This window comes from Chlamydomonas reinhardtii, chromosome 2 (genome assembly GCF_000002595.2).
Source record: "Chlamydomonas reinhardtii strain CC-503 cw92 mt+ chromosome 2, whole genome shotgun sequence".
Classification (NCBI taxonomy): Eukaryota; Viridiplantae; Chlorophyta; class Chlorophyceae; order Chlamydomonadales; family Chlamydomonadaceae; genus Chlamydomonas; species Chlamydomonas reinhardtii.
This window is the reverse complement of record NC_057005.1, coordinates 4,856,089-4,871,457: the sequence shown is the minus strand read 5'-3', so window position 1 is coordinate 4,871,457 and position 15,369 is coordinate 4,856,089. Positions and strand designations below refer to the sequence as shown.

Genomic DNA, 15,369 nt, shown 5'->3' with positions numbered 1-15,369 from the left:
GTGGCTGCGGCGAGAACGAGAATGACGAGCTGGACTGCTTTCCTTACAATTTCATGGTTTAGCCCATTGCTCAAAAAGGTGATTCGGGAGCTGTGATGCCGTGTTACTGCCAAGAACAGCAATGCAACTATGGAAAGGGAGATGCTGGCTCCAACAAACGCCACGTCTTGCTATTGCAAGTCCCATCCAGCATAAGGGTTGCCTAAATGAGACGTTGTATGCATGGGCACGCGTTGGGGTCTGTCCCAGCTGTGCGGCACTCCGACGACCACAGCTTTCACGGCTTTGGGCGGTCGTCGTCCCCCGCCGCTTGGCGCGCTGGAAACATCCACACTCATTCACCCATGTCGCTGCACTCGGCCTCCTTCCTGCGTCGTAGGGCTGGAAGAAACCTCTGGAGGCCGGGGACCTCCTGCCGCTGCCCCACTTCCTCACCTGCTCCTCCGCCTACCACCACTTCCTCCGCGGGCTCTCCGCATTGCCGGAGCCCCCGGGCCCCGAGCCCGAACCCACCACCACCACCACCACCAAATCCACACACCTGAAGTACACCTACAGCTCCAACAGCAGCGATGCCGCCCCTGCGGCCACCTCCACGACAGCGCCGCACGTGGTGTCTCCCGAGCAGCACCTGCATAACACCAAGGCGCTGCTCCGCCTCATATGGCGGCTGCACGGCGTGGCACTGCGGCGGGCGCTCACGCTCATCTATGCCTACCAGTCCTGTGTGTTCTTCCAGCCGCTGCTGCTGGAGCAGCTCACTAACCAGCTGGTGGCGCACGGCGGCAGTGAGTGTGTGGCAGTGTCAGGGGAGGGGGAGGTGGCGGAGGCGATTGCGATGGCGGAGACGGGGTCAGGCGTGGCAGCGCGGAGGCGATGGGGATGCCTGAGCTGCAACCTCAAAGCAAGCAGGCCGCCGTTTTGGGACAGACGCGCAGAGGAAATTGGGTCGATGGTTGACGATGGGAGGTCCGAGCCGGGCGGCGTTAGGTGTGCCACGGTGCGCGCTGTGCCCGGCGCAGCGCACTGGCCTCCTGCGCTGAGCCGCCCCCGCCGCCCCCCCCCACCCGCAGGCGACCCGCGTATCTGGCTGCTACCTGTGGGGCTGTTCATTTCGCCGCTGGTGGGCTCATTATGCAAGGCGCAGTCTCAGGTGGGCGGGGCGTTTGGCTGGGGGCGGGGCAGGCGGTTGTGAACTTGTGATACTCATGGTGTGCGTGGTGCAGGCCAATATGCAGTGCCGGTGCCAAGAATGCACACAACAAAAAGAGTCACCCAACGTGACGTGTGAGCCATGCGCTGCGCCTGGCCTCCTCACATGCCCCACTCTGCCTCGACCCCGCCCTTGCCCGTGTCCTCGCACGCAGCTGACCATGATCCGGATCCAGATTGGCCTGCGCAGTCAGCTGACGGCGGCCGTGTACCGCAAGTGCCTGCGCCTCAGGTGTGAGCCCGAGCGCCGGGGCGGCTGGTGTGGGCGGCTGGTGTGGGCGGCTGGTGTGGGCGGCTGGTGTGGGCGGCTGGTGTGGGCGGCTGGTGTGGGCGGCTGGGGTGGGCGGCTGGTGTGGGCGGCTGGGGTGGGCGGCTGGTGTGGGCGGCTGGGGTGGGCGGCTGGTGTGGGCGGCTGGGGTGGGCGGCTGGTGTGGGCGGCTGGGGTGGGCGGCTGGTGTGGGCGGCTGGTGTGGGCGGCTGGTGTGGGCGGCTGGTGTGGGCGGCTGGTGTGGGCGGCTGGGGTGGGCGGCTGGTGTGGGCGGCTGGTGTGGGCGGCTGGTGTGGGCGGCTGGTGTCGGACGTGGCGACGGGGGGGGGGTGTATCGGGACCAGCTCGTTTGGCTGGTGCACCCAAGCCCATGACCCAACAGAACAGCATCTTGGCGTTGCCGGCAACCCCCTTCTCTCCTAACTCACACATGCCTCCCTTGTGCTTTCTTAATGCACACAGCGCCGGAGCGCGGGCGTCCATGCCTTCAGGGCGTGTGGTGAACCTGATGTCTGCTGACGTGGCCAAGATATGCGACTTCCTGTATCCGCAGGTCGGTATTTGAAAGGCGTGGGGGTGACAAGGACCAAACACGTAAGGGCGTGCCTTAAGGGGTAGGCGGGGGAAGAGGGAGAGAGGTGTGGGGGCGTTGGGCGTGGGCTAGGATGTCGTGTGTGCACAGGAGGGAAGAGTATGGCGGGGCGCTGTGCTCTGGCGAAAAGGTGCACAGGCGAGGCAGCAGGCCCCACGGCGCACCCGAGTGGCCTACAGGACCCCGAGCGCAGGCGCCTGCTGCCAGTGGCAGTGCGAGGCAGCGGGCGCTTGGGCGGGATGGCGTTAACATGCATGGTACTAGCAGCGATGCTGGCAAGAGTGTGCGTGCGCGTACCGTATGTGTCGTGCGGATGCAACCTGATACACGCGCCTGCCCCTGAGTTCCTGCCGCTCTCCTCCCTTTCCGCCTGTGCTTCCCCCCCTCGCAGCTGACGTTCATCTCCGCCGCCCCCCTGGCGGTGGTGGTGAGCCTCATCATGCTGTGGTTCAGGCTGGGGTGAGGCGGTGTGTGGGCGGTGTGTGGGCGGTGTGTGGGCGCCGCGGGCGGTGTGTGGGCGGTGTGTGGGCGCGGCGGGCGGTGTGGGTGGTGTGGGCCGTGTGGGCGGTGTGGGTGAGCTTGCCAGTGAGGAGCGGTGCTGGGCTAGAGGGGTGCACGGGAGCAGGCGCGCTGCATGCTGGGAGTGCTGGTGACGGCAAGAGGTATGTGACCTCACAATTACCGTATCCCTGTGCTTTTGGGAGGGACCACACCCGCGTCCGCACCATGCAGCTACCTGATCTGCCCCGTCTCACCTGAAGCCCTCTCACGCTCTGTGGGCTGGTGCTGGGTCTTGATTAACTGGGGATCGGAACGAACAACCTCCTGTTCATATGGTACCCGCTGTTCCCACTGGACGGCGGCACTTTGAACACGTGATATATAATCACTCTGTTCTCCACATAATTAGCTACCTCCCCTCCCTCGCGCTTGCAGTTGGGCCACGGTGGTGGGGCTGTGTGTGCTGCTGCTGAGCACACCCGTGTCCAACATCGCCGTACGGGCCACACAGGTACCGTACACACCGGGTGGCCGTGTTGTGGCGGGTTGTCGGGTTGTGGGCCGTCAGAGGGTACGGTAGTTGCCACCCCCATACAAACGGGTGGGCCGGCAAGCGGCTTGCGTTGACGGCGCCTCAGGCCAGCTGCCACGTCGCTGTCATGCTCTCCATCCGCACCACTGTCGCAGCGTCAGGCACTTTGCACCTGCCCTAACCTAACCCTGTCCTCGCTGCACTCCCGACGCGCCGCCCCGCACTGCACGCGCCGCAGCGCCACCGCAACGAGATGCTGCTGGCGGCCGACGGGCGCATGAAGCTGGTGGGGCAGTTCCTGGCGGGGGTGCGCGTCATCAAGATGTACCACTGGGAGCAGCCGCAGGAGGCGGAGATCAACAAGTGCAGGTGCGGGGCTGGCTGGCTGGTTGCTGGCTGGCGGGCGGGCGGGCGGGCTGGTGGTGGATACGGCCGTGGTGAACAGGGCGGCTGGGGCTGCGTGGGAGGCAGGCGGCGGTATCCGGGGCCTGGGTTGCGTGGATGGCCGGGGACGGGGCATGCCCGGGAACCCGATTGCTGCACTGCACCGGTAGCCCGCGCCGGCGCCAATGTTGCCGTCCACCACCTCGTGCCGCCGCCTCACCCGCCCCCTTTACATACCTCCCTCCCGCCTCCCTCTCCCACCCATCCTGTCGCTGTGATGCCAGGTCCGAGGAGCTGCGGGCCCTGCGCAACATGATCCCCAGCAAGGTGGCCATGCAGACGCTGCTGTACGTGCTGCCGCAGCTGGCGGGCGTGCTGAGCCTGCTGGCCGTGGCGCTTACAAACCCCGAGGTGCGGCAGCAGGGTGGTGGTGGTGGGGAGTCACATTCATGCGAACGGTTTGGGAGCGGGGGGAAGGCGGAAAGGCGGACGGACAGGGGGGTAGGATCAAGGGGGCGCGGTTGGTTGGGAGGGGGAAAGCCGGTAGAGACGGCAGAGACGCGAGTGGACCGGGAGTGGGCCATCCGCCTCTTAGGACACACCAACGTATCAGTCTTCTGCCTCCTCCTCCCCCTCTCCCTCCTCCGCCTGCCCACCCTCCCACTCTCCCTCCCTCGTTTCCCTTCCCCGCTTCATGTTCCGCAAGATGGTCTACCGTCTACCACTTCCTTAACTAATCATGAATGTAATCCCCACCTCCCACCCCCACCCCCACTCCCACCCCCAGAGCCTGACCCCCGGCCGCGCCTTCTCCAGCCTGGTGCTGTTCCAGATCATGCGCTTCCCGCTGCTCACGCTGTCCACGGGGCTGGTGGAGCTGGGCGCCGCCGTCATCAGCGCGCGCCGCATCACCGCCTTCATGGCCGCGGAGGAGCAGCAGGTGCGCGTGGGGGCGGGGCTGAGCGAGTGTGTGTGTGTGTGTGTGTGTGTGCGTGTGTGCGTGTGTGTGTGTGTCTGTGTACGTTTGTGTGTGTGTGTGTGTATGTGTGTGTGTGCATGTGTGGAGGCGCGGTGCTAAGGGAGAAATGTGGGAAGGGAAGCAGAGTGCGAGTGGTGTTATGTGTGCTGTGTGAGGCTAGGCGAGTGTCAGCTAGCGGCAGAGCTGCAGCAGCCCCGGCCAAAAAGCATGTGGCCGTAATGCGTGTCGGGATAGCCGCCCTCGGATAGCTCAAACAGGCCGTGTCGCACGTCTGCGCTAGCTGTGCCCTCGCTGTGCGGCACGCGCCTGACGCTGCTGCCCTCCCCCTGCCCACCCGTACCTCCCCCTGCCTCAACCCTGCCTCCCCCTGCCTCCCCCTGCCTCCCCACCAGGATTACGTCATCCGCATCCTGCAGCCCACCGGCACCACCCCCGCGCCACCGCCCCGCGCCGGCGGCAGTGGCAGCGGCGGTCACGTGGCCGCCTCCGCCTCCTCCCCCGCGCTCACCACAGCCGAGGCGGCCAGCCACTCCGCCTCGTGTAGCACCTTGCAAGGCGGTGCTACTGCCGCGTCTGCCACCGCCGCTGGTGGTTCTACCGCCGCTGGTGCTGCTACAGCCTACGGCGCGCACGGCCCCAGCCCGCTTAGCCGAACGGACCACCTGCAAGTGCGGCTGGCGACGCAGTCTGCGCCGCACCCCGCGCAACAGCCGCAGTTGCAACTGTCGCAGCTACAGCCCCATCACCGCCATCACGACTGTCTGAGGGCCGGCGGCGGCGGCAGTAGCGGCTCGTGTAGCGGCACGCCCCGCAGTAGCCGCAACGGCTACCTTGCGTCGGCTGGGGGGCTGGTGGGAGTGGAGCCGGGGCTCACCGTGCGGGCGCGCGGCTTCAGGTGTGTGTGTGGCAGGGGGAGTTTTACTCTCCACACGGGCATGTGGTGAAGGGGCGGCGGATGGGAGTGAGCGGTGTGCGGGGTGAGGCGGAGGGGCGAGCGCCATCAAGTGCGGTCGGCATGGCAGGGGTGGCCTGCGTGCATGCGAAGGGAGAGTCATGATCACGTCCACACTTTGTCACGTACGCGTTGTGTTGGCGGGCGTGCAGGTGGGCCGCGGTGCTTCACCCGCCCGACAACAAGGACGCGGGAGGAGGCGCACAGGGCGGCGGCGGCGGCGGCTCGAAGGGCGGGCTGCGGCGCATGAGGAGCCACAAGCCGTTCATGGAGGTGGGTGGGGAGCCGGGGCGGGGGATGGCTGCAGGATCGGGCGTTCAAAGATGGAGGCAAGGGGCCTCACATTTGCCGGGGGCATGAGCTCCGAATCTCCGACGCACATGCACAAGCATGCACCTGCATGCTCCTTTCAGGTGGTGGACGCGGCGGGCGAGTCCCTGGCGGCGGGCGCCACGGCCTTGGGTGTGCGGCTGCAGCGGGCCATCACACGCCGCCGCGACCTGGACGCACCCGAGGGCACCGCACCGTACGGCGGCGGCAGCCCCATGGACACGCCACGTGGCGGCGGCGGAGGTCACGGAAACGGTTATGGAGGCGCTTACGGCTGTTACGCCAACGGCGCCAGCGCGGATGCGGCTGCGCACGGCAAGCGCGGCAGCCGGGACGAGGAAAAGCTGGGGCTGCTGGCGGCGGTTGACGGCGGCGGCGCCAACGGAAAGGCTGTAGGCGGCTCAACCGCAACGCCCACAACGGTGACGATCACGTTTGACTCGGCGTCGTCGGACAGCGGCAGCGTCGCGTTGACCCTGCCGCGGCCGGGCCAGTCGGCGGCAGCGGTGGCGGTGCATGCGGACCGCCACCATCCCCACCAGGGGTTGGAGGAGGAGGAGGCGGATGGGCCGGCCGCGGGCCCCTTCGAGCTCGACGCCGTCGAGCTGCGGGTGAGCAGGAGCCTCGTGGCGTGTGCCGCTCTGCTGCTTGTGCGTGCCGTCCGGTGCCTGTGCGTGCCAGTGGAGGGAAAGCGTTTACAAGGGAAGAAGGGATGGAAGCTCCGCGTGCCATCCGGTGCCTGTGTGCATACCTCTGCCTCTGTGCCTCTCAATGCCTTGGCTGTGGTCATGTGGCGTGTCGTGCGGCGCTGCTGCGGTGGCCTCGCAGGTGCGCCCCGGCGAGCTGGTGTGTGTGGTGGGGCGGGTGGGCAGCGGCAAGAGCAGCCTGCTGGCGGCGGCTCTGGGAGAGATGGAGCCCAACCTAAGCGGTGAGCGGGCTTGGCGGACATACACACACGCGCGCAGAAACATGTGGCTTGCTTGCGAGGGCAAGCGCGTGCGACCTTGGGATGCGCTGTGGAGTGGAAGAAAGAAATACCTCGCATGTCTCAGTACCCACAGCATCAGGGTTGCCCGTCGCTCCAAATCCATGAAACCATTTTCGCGCCACCGTGTAAGCTGCCCCGGCCCTAACGTTTTTTGCTCCTGTGACTGCCACCGCCGCCGCTGCTGTGCTGCCGCTGCCTCTGCCGCCGCCGCGCCTTGCAGCCCCGGGCGATGTGGTGGGTCTGGGCGGGCGTGTGGCGTACGTGGCGCAGACGGCGTGGGTGCTGAACGCCAGCCTGGCGGACAACGTGACGCTGGGGGCGCCGCTGGAGGAGGCGCGCTGGAGCGAGGTGGTGCAGGTGGGTGGGACGGCGGGCGGGCGGGTGGTGCAGGTGGTCGTGGGCGGGTGGTGCAGGTGGGTTTGTGGTGCAGGTGGGTGGGCCAGGTTGGCTGGAGTGCTACGGAAGCCACCGGCCTGTGCTGACCGTGGGGTAGCAAGGCACCATCCCATCTGCGCACATGCTCCTCGTGAGCTGCTGCGGCTTATGTGGCTATGTATGTGTTTGTGTTTGCGCAGGCGTGCGCTCTGGGTCCGGACCTGGAGCTGCTGCCCTCGGGCCGCGACACAGAGATCGGCGAGAAGGTGCGGAGCAGGCTGTTTGACGTGGTCGGTCAGGAGTCGCAGCCGCAGTAGGAAATCCGATGTAAATGTGGGGCGAGCTGAATGACGATGCAACTGACAGTCAGCATACTTGCCTCTTTTCTTGGCAGGGTGTGAACCTCAGTGGCGGCCAGAAGCAGCGACTGGCGCTGGCCCGGGCCATGTACCAGGTGGGAGTGAATGGAGGGCTGACGCCTACCTGCCTACACTCCTACCTGCCATCACCTACTCTCTTCCCACTGGACGTCGGCACTTCAAACTTGTGATTTGATGACTCCGCTCTGTGTGAACGGCTACCCCCCGCATCACCTGCCCGCTCGCCTGATGTGGCCACCTGCAATGCGTGTGTCTGTGTGTGCCTGTCTGTCTGTGTCACACCAGGACGCCGACATCTACCTGCTGGACGACCCGCTGAGTGCGGTGGACGTACACGTGGGCGCGCACATCTTCAAACACGTGGTGCGCCGCCTGGTGGACCGCGGCGCGGCGGTGCTGCTGGTGAGAGGCAGAGGGAAGCGGGCGTGTGTGTGGGGGGGGGAGAGGCGGGAGGGGGGGTGCGTAGCCGTCCATGGAGAACGGAGTCTTCAATCCCAAGTGTGAAGTGCCGACGAGGGGCGGGTAACTGGTAACTGCCCCGTGCAGGAAGGGGCCTTTGTCGCTGCGTCTTCTCACCCATTGAACGCGCGCGCACTCACTCACTCTCTCCCTCACTCGCTCACGCACATGCCTGGGCAGGTGACCAACGCGGTGCAGTACCTGCCGTCAGCAGACCAGATCCTGGTACTGGACGGCGGCAAGGTGGCCATACAGGTGCGCCCTTGGGCGGCCGTAGTCGTGGCCGGCCGGCGTGTGTTAATGTGTGCAGCTCCAGTTCCAGCTGCAGCTGCTGGCCCGGCCTTGCCTGCTGTCAGCGTGTAGGGCTGCCCTGTTGTGATCGATTGCGTTGTGCATCGTACGCATGTGAGGCATTGCAGGCAATCGAGGCGTGCCGTCTTTACGGGGGCTCTCGCGCTTTGCCCGCCGCGCGGCCCCCTCACACGCGCTCATCCCCTCCCCTCCCTTCCCCACTGGTGATGTACCACAGCTCGCATATGCGGCTGCAGTTCCTCCTTGCAGCGCGACTGTTTCCTTACGGGATTGGTTCAAAGTTATCCCCTCCCTTCCCCACTGCCTTCCACTGCCTCCCCAGGGCACCTACGGTGAGTGCCTGGGTGAGCCCCTGTTCTCATCCATGCTCGAGGAGTTCAAGGCCGCCCAGGAGGAGGAGGAGGAGGAGGAGGAGGAGGAGGAGGAGGAGGAGGAGCAGGGCGATGGAGACCAGGACAAGGACGGCAACCTGCAGGAGCGTGGCAATGAGCACACACGCACGCCCGCCACGCCCACCCGCTCCCGGCTGCATGCGCACGGCACGGAGCAGCACCCGCCTGCCAGCCCCGGCGGCATCCGCCTGCCTAGCGCCAGCCACGGTGTGGCTACAGATGCTGTGGAGGCGCGGCGAGCCAGCGTGGACGTGGTCCGCCAGGTGGGTGCGGGCCCGCCCTGCGTGTGTGCTAGGGAGTACAAGAAAGGAATCACGCAAGGCGTGTGATATTAAGGAAGCGACGTGTGTGTGTGTGTGTGTGCCGCCATCATCACCACCACATCTGATCCTGATGGCCCGGGGCCGCGCATGCGGCTGCACATGCGCACACCGCATCCACTGCAGGCGGCGGCGGCGCGGCACAGCCCCTACGGCGCCACTGGAAGCCACATGGCTGACCTGGACGAGGGCAACGAGATGATGGACTCCCTGCTGCGCATGAGCGGCGACGGCGGCGGCGGAGATGGCGTGGACGGCGACTCGGCGCGCGACGAGTCGAGCCTCAGGCGCAGTGGTGGCGGCGGCGGCACCACGGCTGCCGCTGCACCGGCTGCGAAGCACGAGGAGAAGCTGCCTCTGCTCTCGGCCGCCGCTACCGCCAGCAGCGCGAGCGGCGTGGCCGGCGCCGGCAGCGCAGCTGCCGCAGCTGCGGTTGCAACCTCCACCTCGCCGGCCGCCGCCACTGCGGTGTCCGCGCCTGAGAAGGGCCGCATCACGGTGGTCGAGGACCGCGAGTTGGGTCAGGTCAAGTGGCGGGTGTACGGAGCCTACCTGTCCGCGTTCCACTGGGCGGCGGCGGTGGCGATGGTGCTGTTCTGGAGCGTGGAGCAGGTGGGTGGGTGGGCCGCGGGGGCCTGGGCGCGCAGTGGTTGGGGCCGAGGACCCGGGACTGGGGGCCGCGCGCGGGAGTAGTCTGATTTCACCATCATGTGTTCTGCTTTCCTCCCCACAGCATGCTGGAAAATGCCTTGCCCCAATTCGCCCATCCTGACCATGTTATCGCCCTCTGGCCTGCCCCGCGCTGGCGGCTGGGAGACACACACACACATATACATACACACACAAACACACACACGTACACACATGCAGGGCACGCGGCTGGGCACCAATGCCTGGCTGGCGCACTGGAGCCGCGACATGCAGCAGCGCCAGCGCGAGGAGGCAGAGGCGGCAGCCGCAGGCGCGGCGGCGGCGGCCGGGGGCGGCGCCAGCAACCCGGGCATGGGTCGCTTCACGACAGGGTACCTACTGCTGGGGGCGGCGTATGCGCTGGCCACGTTCCTGCGCTCCGCCACCAACAACCTGGGGTGAGGGGCGGGCGTGGAGTGGCGTGGAGTCGGGGCAGGGCCTTCATGGTTGTGACTAGTTTGGCAGGGGAGGTAGAGGCGGAGGGATTGCGAATACCAGCCCAAATTAAAGCACACCAGTTACAGTAAACGAGGGTGTGGCAGGAGCGAAAAGTGCGGCCACACGGCAGATAGCCCATTGCGGTGTTGACACCTCCTTGCCAACACACCTACCCCCACGCCTGCCTGCTTGCATCCTGTTCTCCCAATGTTTTAAACCCTGCCACCCCTGCCTGTCGGTCTGTCTGCAGCTCCTACCGCGCCAGTAAGCTGGTCCATGCCGGCACGCTGACCGCACTGCTGGCGGCGCCGCTGTCGTTCTTCGAGGCCACACCCGTGGGCAGGTGCGTGCGTGTGCTGCGGGGCGCGAGCGTGTGAATGTGGAGCGGCTGTGTGTGGCAGATTGCTTGTGTGCGTTTTCGTTTCCAGCTTAGTTTGTAGATGCAACTGCTTGTTTACGTGGGGGTGGGGAAGAGGCCCGCCTCTGACCTCGGCACTGGCAGCGACTCGAGTCTTAGTCTCTTACCACCCATGTCATTCATACTTTGGCATACGCCGCGCAGGATCCTGAACCGGCTCAGTCGCGATGTGGACGAGATGGACTACAACCTGGCCATGTACCAGCAACAGCTGTGAGCGGCGGGGCATGCGGGGGATGCGGGGGATAGGCGTGGATTAGGGCGTGGGTGCAGGCGTGGGTGCAGGCGTGGGTGGTGACGCCAGGGTATGCTGTGTTTGCTGTGTAGGCTGTGTTTGTGACTTGTTGGGCAGGGTCTGCAGTGGGGTATGTGTGCGTCTGCTCGTACGGTAGTACGTGTTGTTGCCGGCCCTGCTGACCCATTCCTGTATCCCCCACGTTGACCTGTTCTTCCCCGCAGCGGCAACTGTGTGATGCGCCTCATCGCCACCATCATCTTCCTCTGCGTGCTGCAGCCAGCATTCATAGGTGCGTTGCGGTACGGTGCAAATGCTCCAGGGAGTGAACACCTAGTTCCTCCCTTCAGTGCACCTGCTCGAAGGCCGCGTACTCATACTTCCATTCCATCCACCGATGTCCCTCTCCAGTCTCGCCTCCTTCACCTCCCTCTCCTGTCTCTCCTCCCTCACCTCCCTCACCTCCCTCACCTCCCTCACCTCCCTCACCTCCCTCACCTCGCCCTCACCTCCCTACCTAACCTCCCTAACCTCGCCTCCACCTCCCCCTCTGCTCCTCGCCTCGCTCCTCAGGTGTGGTGGTGCCGCTCATGATCGGCTACCTCATCCTGCAGAAGTACTTCCGCCGAACCTCCATCGAGCTGCAGCGCGTGGACGCCGTCAGCCGCTCGCCCGTGTACGCAAACTTCAGCGAGACCATGTCTGGGCTGGACACCATCCGCGCCTACCGCCTGCAGGAGAGGTGCGGTGCGGCCTGTAGTGTGGGGCACGGGGGCGGTTCATTCCAATCCCAGAACATGGGGGCAGGAGGGCAGGGGCCAGGCGGAGTATGGGCGTGGTACGGGCACGAGGGGCGGGGGCCAGGGCGCACGTGCGCGGCGGTTGTTGTGGTGGCGGCGGTTGTGATGGCTTCGGGGGACGCAGGCCCCTGTGCCCCGCGCGCCCGTTTTGCCATGCGGGTGGTGCTCAGTCGAGCAGTGGTTTAAAGTCATGCGAATTCCCATGCGCGCCGTGACCCCTGCATGCGCATGTCTCTCTGCGCGCCAGGTTCAAGTCGCGGCATGAGGGCATGGTGGACACCAACGCCACAGCCTACTACAACGCGCGCGTGGCTGACGAGTGGCTCAGCCTGCGGTGGGTGCGCGTACGTGCTTGGAGGGCAGTGAGTGTACGTGTTGATGTTCGTGGTTGTGGTTGTGGGTGTGTGTTTACCTGCCTCTCATCCCCTTTCCCTCCCATGCCCCTACCGCCAGTTTGGACTTGATCGGCTCCATCATCGTCTTCTCCATCGCCGGCCTCAATGTGGCGCTGGCGGGCCGCACCTCGCCGGCCCTGGTGGCGCTGGCGCTGAGTGAGGCCATCGACCTTACCTCCTTCCTCAACTACGCCGTCAAGGTACAGGAGGGGGTGCTGGGGGGGGGGCGCATGAGGATGGAGCCAGGGGGCGCACATGTGCGGTTGGGGCGGGGGGCAGGGGGCGGCGGTGCTGGCGCCGTGCTTGGCGGCTGGCACACGGTTGGGGCAGGAGGCCAGCTGTGCATGCCGACGGCGGAATGCGAATGGCAACGGAAGCGGCGTAACACGTTTCGTCTTAAGCGCTGCCGCTGGCCTGTTCCTCACTGCTCCTCATGATCAGGTGTCGGCGCTGGTGGAGAGTCGCTACAATGCGGTGGAGCGACTGCTGGCGTACTCGGCCTTGGCGCCCGAGGAGTCGCCGGAGGTGCGTGTGTGGGTCGCGTACGGTAGCTAAAGATACGTGACGTGAGGAGTGGGGGGAGGGGCGGTGTTTGTACCCTTCTCAGTAAGGACTATGAGACCACTGTCTCCTCGATCCCCTGCATTCCCCACCGCCCGCTGCACCCCTGCCTGCCGCCGTCAGGTGACGCACGACCCGCGCCACCGGCCGCCGCACCGGCCGCCCGGTCTGCCGGCGTGGCCCGCCAGCGGGTGTCTGGAGTTCAAGGACGTGGTCATGTCGTACCGCCCGGGGCTGGACCCCGTGCTGCGCGGCGTGTCGTTCAGGGTGCGTGTGAGCGGGTGGTTGGGAGGGGGGTGCGCGTGCCTTGTCTGGATCCACGTAGGGAAATCCGGGGATTCGGGGAGTCAGGGATACGGGAAAGGTATGGGGACAGAGGACAGGATAGGGTCGGCAGGGGCCGGCCGTGGGGGCCGGAAGGCACCGAGACAAGGGGCCCATAGGCGTTCAAGTGATCAGCCAAGGTCAGCCTTGCATAATTTTACTCCAACATGACTGCATGCCCGTATATGTGTGTGTGGCGTGCACAGATTGAGGATGGCCAGAAGGTGGGCATCGTGGGCCGCACCGGCTCCGGCAAGAGCTCCCTCATTGTCGCGCTGTTCCGGTGGGTGGTTGGGAGGGATAGGCGGGCGAGTGGACATGCGATCCAGAGAAGGGGTCCCTTGTGGCAGTGGGGCTGGTCAGCGGCCCGCTGGCATGCAGCGGTAGACCTGCCCTTGGCTTCTCGCCGCTGTTGCCATGCATTGCCCATGCCCAGTTCGCCCTCCCAAGATTGATTCGGTCGTGATCGCATACTCACGCAACCGCACCCACACCTGCACACAGGCTGGTGGAGCCGCGGCAGGGCCAGATGCTGCTTGACGGCATTGACCTCCGCTCGCTGGGTGCGTCAGTGCGTGTGGCCGGGTATTGCTTGCTGGTTGCCCTGTGAGCGGGTGTGATTTAATCACTGTAGGGAGCTCGCCAACGGGCTGTTGCAAATGCGTCCTTGACAGCATGGCCGGCTCTGCCACAGCCGCTTCTACGTCGCCCGCTGACCTAAACTCGTTTTGCATCCGTGCCTACTCCTGCTCTAGCCCCTGCTGACTGCCGCTAACTCGTTTTGCCTGGTGTCCTGCTCCTGCTCTGCCACTGGTCTGGCTCGCAGCGCTGGGCCCAGCGCGCACGGCCCTGTCCGCCATTCCGCAGGTGTGTACGGCGGTCAGGGTGAAGGAACGGCACCACTTATTGGGCGCCACCGCTTGTTTGCCGCACGCACACGACGGAACCGCCACTACTTTATGCCGGTCTGCCGACGCCACATGTCGGAAACCTAATGCATTACACATGCCGCACCCACTGCTGCTGCTGCTGCCGCAGGAGCCGGTGCTGTTCAGCGGCTCGGTGCGCTCCAACATCGACCCCTTCGACTCCCACTCCGACCCCGAGCTGTGGGCGGCGCTGGGCGTGGTGGCCCTCAAAGATTACGTCAAGAGCCTGGGTGGGTCCGGTTTTCATGGCTCGCATACCGGTCAGACGCATGCAGCTTGTGTCGCTTTGCTTCACTCGCACCGCACGACTCCAACTGAGGGAGCTACAGACCGGGCTGTGTGCTGACGAGCCAGCAGGGACTCCTGCCATTCTAACAGCTTCCATCAAGGTCCGCTTGCCTTTTCAACCGCCCCACGACTCCCGAATGTCCCTCTGCCTTCCTGCAGGCGGCTTGTCGGCGCCGGTGGCGGAGGGCGGGGGCAACTTCAGTGTGGGGCAGCGGCAGCTGGTGTGTGTGGCGCGGGCGCTGCTGCGCAAGCCGCGGCTGCTGGTGGCGGACGAGGCCACCGCCAGTGTGGACCCGGAGACGGACGGTCTCATCCAGCGGGCCATCCGCACGCACTTCAAGGTGGGCAGGGCTGCGGCCTGCAAGCCGGCGGCGGCTCCACCGCAGCCCCTGCCTCGAGGGATTGCGGCCTGCACCAGCAGGGCCGTGGTTTGTCAGGTCTTGCGTGGGGCGCCTTCCTTCGCTTTCCGATATCATTGCGCCCTCGCCCTCAGCCGCTCTCACCCTCGCCCTCCCTCCCCCTCCGCAGTCTGCCACGGTGCTGGCCATCGCGCACCGGCTCAACACCATCCTGGACGCCGACCTAGTACTGCTCATGGACGCAGGCCGCGTGGCGGAGTTCGGGCCGGTGCAGCAGCTGCTGGCGGCGGGGCCCGCGCCGGCGGCGCCCGGGGCGGCAGGGCCCGGGGCGGCAGGTGTGGTGGGCGGGTCCATGTTCGCACGCATGGTGGCGGATGCGGGGCTGCTGCCGGCGGCGGTTGCCGCGGGCCCGGCAGCGCTTGCGAGGGAGACCAGCTGAAAGGCCTGGCGCGGTGGCGCGCTGGTGCCAGTGTCTGCGTGAGTGGTGGTGTGAGTGGTGGCGTCAGCAGCGCCAGGTCTGCAAGATGCTGGGGTTGTGGCTTGTGGGTGAGGGATTGTTGTGGCTGCCAATGGTCCGCCGGAGCTGAGGCCGTGTTGCACTGGGCAGCTGCCCTAGCGCCGTGCGTGGCTGCTTAAGGTGGATGGGAAGGTGAGGAGTTTGGCCGACCGTGGCCGCGGAAATGGTAGCTGGCAGGCAATGCAACTGAATGCGGAGTGGGCCGGACCAGACGGCGGACACATGGCTTCACTCCCGTGTGTCACACTGCTGGGGATGGAGCATGTATGCGCAATGCAGCGCAGAGTCCCAGGAGGCGAGCGTGATGTGTGCTGGACCCATCGACAGACCCAACACTGCGGACGCACTGGGTCATGCTATCATGCACGTGTGTCTGTGATGGAGCTGACCTGGGTCACGCAATGTATAGCGGCTTTTCAGCCTGCTTTCAAGGACAAAA

At 66.0% G+C, this 15,369-nt stretch overlaps 1 protein-coding gene across 1 annotated transcript; it reads left to right on the top strand.

Moving 5' to 3' along the window:
• Position 1: 1 nt before the first annotated feature.
• On the top strand, positions 2-15,367 carry CHLRE_02g103250v5 (uncharacterized protein). The gene is made up of 36 exons (XM_043059755.1): positions 2-78; positions 380-788; positions 1,074-1,153; positions 1,368-1,444; positions 1,943-2,033; positions 2,464-2,531; positions 3,009-3,084; positions 3,344-3,474; positions 3,774-3,900; positions 4,277-4,429; positions 4,861-5,363; positions 5,573-5,693; positions 5,834-6,361; positions 6,579-6,678; positions 6,959-7,095; positions 7,314-7,379; positions 7,508-7,567; positions 7,779-7,895; positions 8,133-8,207; positions 8,587-8,919; positions 9,103-9,588; positions 9,847-10,064; positions 10,355-10,447; positions 10,667-10,735; positions 10,982-11,049; positions 11,331-11,499; positions 11,805-11,891; positions 12,011-12,152; positions 12,394-12,477; positions 12,637-12,780; positions 13,044-13,120; positions 13,342-13,400; positions 13,664-13,704; positions 13,876-13,996; positions 14,214-14,395; positions 14,583-15,367. The coding sequence occupies exons 1-36, from the start codon at positions 22-24 to the stop codon at positions 14,850-14,852; spliced, it is 5,619 nt and encodes a 1,872-aa protein (XP_042927389.1). The 5' UTR covers positions 2-21; the 3' UTR covers positions 14,853-15,367.
• Positions 15,368-15,369: the final 2 nt, after the last annotated feature.

Coding starts and splice junctions, on each gene's coding strand:
- CHLRE_02g103250v5 (XM_043059755.1), top strand. CDS start 22: ATGACGAGCTGGACTGCTTTCCTTACAATTTCATGGTTTAGCCCATTG. Junction 789..1,073: donor GCTGGTGGCGCACGGCGGCA/GTGAGTGTGTGG, acceptor CCCCACCCGCAG/GCGACCCGCGTATCTGGCTG. Junction 2,532..3,008: donor ATGCTGTGGTTCAGGCTGGG/GTGAGGCGGTGT, acceptor TCGCGCTTGCAG/TTGGGCCACGGTGGTGGGGC.